The sequence below is a fragment of the Etheostoma spectabile genome, unplaced genomic scaffold (genome assembly GCF_008692095.1).
Source record: "Etheostoma spectabile isolate EspeVRDwgs_2016 unplaced genomic scaffold, UIUC_Espe_1.0 scaffold273, whole genome shotgun sequence".
NCBI classification, from domain to species: Eukaryota; Metazoa; Chordata; class Actinopteri; order Perciformes; family Percidae; genus Etheostoma; species Etheostoma spectabile.
In genome coordinates this window covers 1,215,918-1,221,333 of record NW_022605577.1, presented here as the reverse complement: position 1 = coordinate 1,221,333, position 5,416 = coordinate 1,215,918, and the positions used below count along the sequence as shown (strand labels likewise).

Here is a 5,416-nt window from a genome sequence, read left to right as displayed (position 1 = left end):
CACAGATAGTGGCAAAATTTCAATCTTATTATTACTTGATCTCAGTGCTGCATTTGAAACGGTTGACCACGACATATTACTAGACCGATTGGAAAACTGTGTTGGCCTTTCTGGCTTAGTACTAAACTGGTTTGAATCCTACCTAAAGAATAGGGCGTACTTGTGTCAATAGGTAATAGGCTATGAGGCGTACAAATATGACGTGCGGAGTTCCGCAAGGCTCCATTCTGGGGCCCTCTTTTTAACATCTACATGCTTCCACTAGCCCAGATTATGGAAAACAACAAAATAAGTTACCATAGTTATGCGGACGACACACAAATTTACCTAACCTACGCCAGGGGACTATAGTCAATACAAAAACTGACTAAGTGCATCGAACAAATTAACGACTGGATGTGCCAGAACTTTCTGAAATTAAATGAAGGAAAAACTGAGGTGGTTGTTTGGAGCAAAGAGGAACAATTAAAGTCTGCGCTCAGCTTCAAACAACAATGTTAAAACAACAGCAAAAGCCAGAAATCTTGGTGTAGTCATGGACTCAGACCTGAATTTTAAACAGCCACATTAAGACAATTACAAAGTCAGCTACTGTCACCTTAAGAATATATCAAGGGTGTAAAGGACTTATGTCAACAGACTTGGAAAAAATGGTCCATGTTTCATCTTCAGTAGACTTGACTACTGTAACGGGGTCTTTACAGTCTCCCTAAAAAATCAATCAGACAACTGCAGCGATTCAGAACGCTGCTGCTGCGGGTCCTCACTAAGACCAAGAGACTGGATCACATCACTCAGTTCTGAAGTCTTTACACTGGCTTCCTATGATTCCGGATTCTTCCTGGCTTCCTCAAAGAATTGATTTCAAAGTACTTTTGCTAGTTTATAAAACCCTTAACGGTTTAAGTCCAAAATACATTTCTGATCTGCTACTACACTACGACCCACCCAGACCTCTCAGGTCATCTGGGACAGGTCTACTTTCTGTCCCCAGAGTTAGAACTAAACAGGGTGAATTAGCTTTCAGTTCTATGCTCTTCATATCTGGAATAAACTCCCAGAAACCTGTAGATCTGCTGCTACTCTCAGTTCTTTTAAATCAAGGCTGAAGAGCTTTTTTTTGATGCTGCCTTTCTTTAAATTAATGCTCATTTCTTTAAATTTCTTATGCTGCACTGTAACTTTTATTCTTGTGTTTATGTGTCCTAATGTTCTATTTGGTTTTTTAACAGTCTATTCATGTGTTTTATTGGTTTTTAATGCTTTGATTTTTAACTGGTTGTACTTGTGGTTTTAACTGTTTAACTGATTTTGTGTAAAGCACTTTGAATGGCGTGTTGCTGAAATGTGCTATACAAATAAAGCTGCCTTGCCTTACATAAAAGAGAATTCAGATACAGTATTAGGGGACCACTAAGGTCTTTATAAAAGAGACTTCAGATACAGTACTAGGCAACCACTAAGGTCTTTATAAAAGAGACTTCAGATACAGTGTTAGGGGACCACGAAGGTCTTTGTAAAAGAGACTTCAGATACAGTTTAGGGGACACTAAGTTCTATATAAAAGAGACTTCAGATACAGTATTAGGGGACCACTAAGGTCTATGTAAAAGATACTTCAGAACAGTATTAGGGGACCACTAGGTCTATATAAAAGAGACTTCCAGAACAGTATTAGGGGACACTAAGGTCTATATAAAAGAGACTTCAGACAGATTAGGACACTAGGTCTATGTTAAAAGAGCTTAGATACAGTATAGGGACCACTAAGGTTGTATAAAAGAGACTTCAGACAGTATTAGGGGACCACTAAGGTCTGTATAAAAGAGACTTCAGATACGTATTAGGGGACCCATAAGGTCTATATAAAAGAGACTTCAGATTACAGTTAGGGGACCACTAAGGTCTATATAAAAATACTTCAGACAGTACAGGAACCACTAAGGTATGATAAGAAGAGATTCAGATACAGTATTAGGGGACCAGTAAGGTCATATAAAAGACTTCAGATACAGTATTAGGGGACCTAAGGTCTTATAAAAGAACTTCAGATACAGTATTAGGGGACCATTAAGGTCTATATAAAGAGATAGTAGATACAGTATTAGGGGACCACTAAGGTCTTATAAAAGAGACTTCAGATACAGTATGAGGGACCACTAAGGTCATATAAAGAGGACTTCAGATACAGTATTAGGGACCACTAAGGTCTATATAAAAGCATCAAAAGAGCACCAAGTTATGGGACCTTTATCATGCAATCTATATCTGGATATTCTATCTGGACCAAAAACATTACAGTAATGTGCAAATTTACTAAGAACGCATTGTGATCAGGACAGGATTTAGAACATATGTAAAGCATCTTTCCATTAGTCCCTCACTGGCTGATAAATTGACACGTTTTTCTACACATTTCACACACGTTTCACAGACATTTTCAGTGTTACGTCGCTACAAACTGGCAACATATGTAAAGTAGACTCTCAGTTAAGAATATCAAGTCTCCAAGCCCATGTATCAAACAAAAAAACTTGTAAGTGGACATTAATATTTTTTTAAGGGGAATGAAATCATCACGTGGGCTTGGAGACAGCCTATTTGACAAACTGGGAGGTTGGAGATCGAAAGCCTTTCTTTTTGTCAAGAATGAGCTTTCAGTTTTTACAGATGCGATGAAACTACCCTTTAAATACTTAAAAATTTAGATAATTAGTGTTTTAACCCTGTGGATTGGTTCTCAACAAGAGCTAGCTACTGAAACATACGTATACTTATAACAATGTATGGAAAAATTCACATCAGTGAGCTCTTTTGTGTCATGTTATGTATCATTAAACTGCCTAATACAGCATTCAGTAGGTCTGACTCCCAGGCGTCAGATCATCAAAAGCTCCTCTGAACTGCTATCTTGTAGTGTTTTGAAATGTGTGTGTGTGTGTGTGTGTGTGTGTGTGTGTGTGTGTGTGTGTGTGTGTGTGTGTGTGTGTGTGTGTGTGTGTGTGTGTGTGTGTGTGTGTGTGTGTGTGTGTGTGTGTGTGTGTGTGTGTGGTGTATTATATAAAGCTGAAATATTTTTTCTCTCTGAAATGAGCAAAAGAAACCCGACTGGCTAAAAATACAAAACGCAGTCAAAGGGTTCTGTGCATCCATTTGGAATAAATTGTCACCTCAATTTTTTTTTTCTTTATGCAGTGCATTATAGTTTGACTTAGTTTAACCCACAACTCCCGTTACCAAAGCAAAAACACACACACACACACACACACACACACACGCACACGCATACACGCACTCTCTCTAATTGATAACACACTGGAGCATAACACACTGGAGCGAGTGTCATGTTTTCCACCATGACGATACTAATACACATCTACAGTGATTTGAGTCTGGCTCCTTGTCAAAACTAATCAACACACACACACACACACACACACACACACACACACACACACACACAAACACACTCACCTAGATACATGCAAAACAGTGATGTTTGAATGTCCTCTGTTGTGTTGCAGAGCGATGTACAGTATCAGCTAACAAGCCGGCTGCGAAACCACCAACTGCACCACAGAAGTCGTGAGTATCTCCTTCTTTGACACACACACACACACACACACAAACACAGATTTCTGACCTGCTGCTTCTGCGTCCGCCTCAAGGTAAAATTAAGCTTGACTCTTGGATGAAATTCACTGCTGGTTGGAGAGAAAAATAAGATTGTGTGGATCAGAGCGGGAAAGTGCAGCTACATTAATTTAACGTGAGCCAGGAGCATATTGCAACATCTCTGGCTGCAGGCCACTCCACTTCACGCACAGAGCTGTGCGGCAGGATTCATGGCACGGTGAGCTTGTAAAAGGAAGAAATCTTGGCTTGTAAACCCGCCTCACGACCCTGATTTATCCTGCGCTTGACCCCAGAAGCGCTATGACTGTGTGAAATGTCTGCTCAACCCTTTTCTCTTGAATAGTGATTTCCAATCACAGCTTATTAACTGTAACGACGTAGGCACGGCCTTTAGCCTTTCTAGAATGAAAAACATAAAAGACAAAACTTAAAGTAAAGGAGACTTTTAGCATGACTGGCAAACGCCAAAGTCACATGACCACTGGTTTGTATTTCATCCAATGGGAGAGTGAGAATGTGTTTGGGTGGCTACCATAATGGCATACCTTAGGGTAACATCAATGTTGTGGGAATACATTTTTTATTTGTGTGTCTTTGTGTGTGTGTACGATTAGGCCAATTCCCTTTGCTAATAGTTTGTTGGATTTGTGCCGGCCCCCCCCCCCCCCCCCACACACACACACACACACACTAACTGCAGACCCCATATGGGTCACGGACCTACTGAAGATCTCTGTTCTAGTCCTAGGAGCCTTATTAGTTACAGTAACTACATTCTGTGAGCCAAGAAAGGTTAATATCAAGAATAACTGGGGGGGGGGGGGGACTCTAGCTCACCCAGTAGAGCGTGCGCCCCCATGTAGGCAGAGTCCTTTGCAGCGGCCTCGGGGTTTGAATCTGACCTGCGGCCCTTTGCTTCATGTCAACCCCTCTCTCTCTCCCCCCATTTCTGGTCTATCTACACTAATAAATGGAAATTGTCACTATGTAATACATTATTCATCTTAAAAAAATCACGGACTTTGTTAAAGGTCCAGTGTGTTACATTTTCAGTTATCAAAATTGATCTTCACAAACTTGTCCTTTTCATGAATATTGACCACCACCGGCAATTTCAAGTATTCCTATTGGCTTGAAATTTTACATTTGCATTCGCACCCATATATTCATGCGCTATCTTGAAATACGTTAGCCGGTACGGGACATACAGGACGTACTGCTCTGGCTTTCATGTTTTCGCTGTCACCTGATAAACTCACAGGTGTTGCTAATGGGTATCGCAACTTTGAAGAAGGCAACACGGCAACACGAGAGTTTGTAGTACTCACCAAATCTTTGGATAAACTTACAAAATTAAGTAAGGGTGGGGCATTGCGCTAGCCAAATGCATTTGAGAGCCTGTTAACTGCACTGCTGCTTTGGCGGTGTGATTAGCACAACACCTGAAAAGTACCGTTGTTACTCTCTGCTTTTCACCACGGGGCTTCTTGTGTGCATCACTCCGCCCAGGTAGCAGAATACGCTGCAGTGCTTTGGCTTGAGAATATAGTTCCCAGTTTGTATACCGTCTGATCTGCAGTACTAGAACTGTGCTGCTTGTTTATTCCCATGTCATCCCTTAACCTGCTAAGGATGCTAATTGTTTCTTCTGGGATACAGCGTAAAGCTTTAGCCTCAGTCTTTTAGAATTAACCCTCATGTTGTCCTCGAGTCAAATTGACCTGTTTTCCCATATCAATGTTCTTTTTAATTCCCCAAAATAACATGATTGATTCCACCC

General features: G+C 40.7%; 1 protein-coding gene across 1 annotated transcript in view; it reads left to right on the top strand.

The window, feature by feature from the left end:
- Positions 1–5,416, top strand: part of aff2 (AF4/FMR2 family, member 2) — a 197,518-nt gene that overhangs the window by 74,370 nt on the left and 117,732 nt on the right. The window contains 1 exon segment of the mRNA XM_032510839.1: positions 3,525–3,585. Coding sequence (XP_032366730.1) covers positions 3,525–3,585 — 61 coding nt within the window.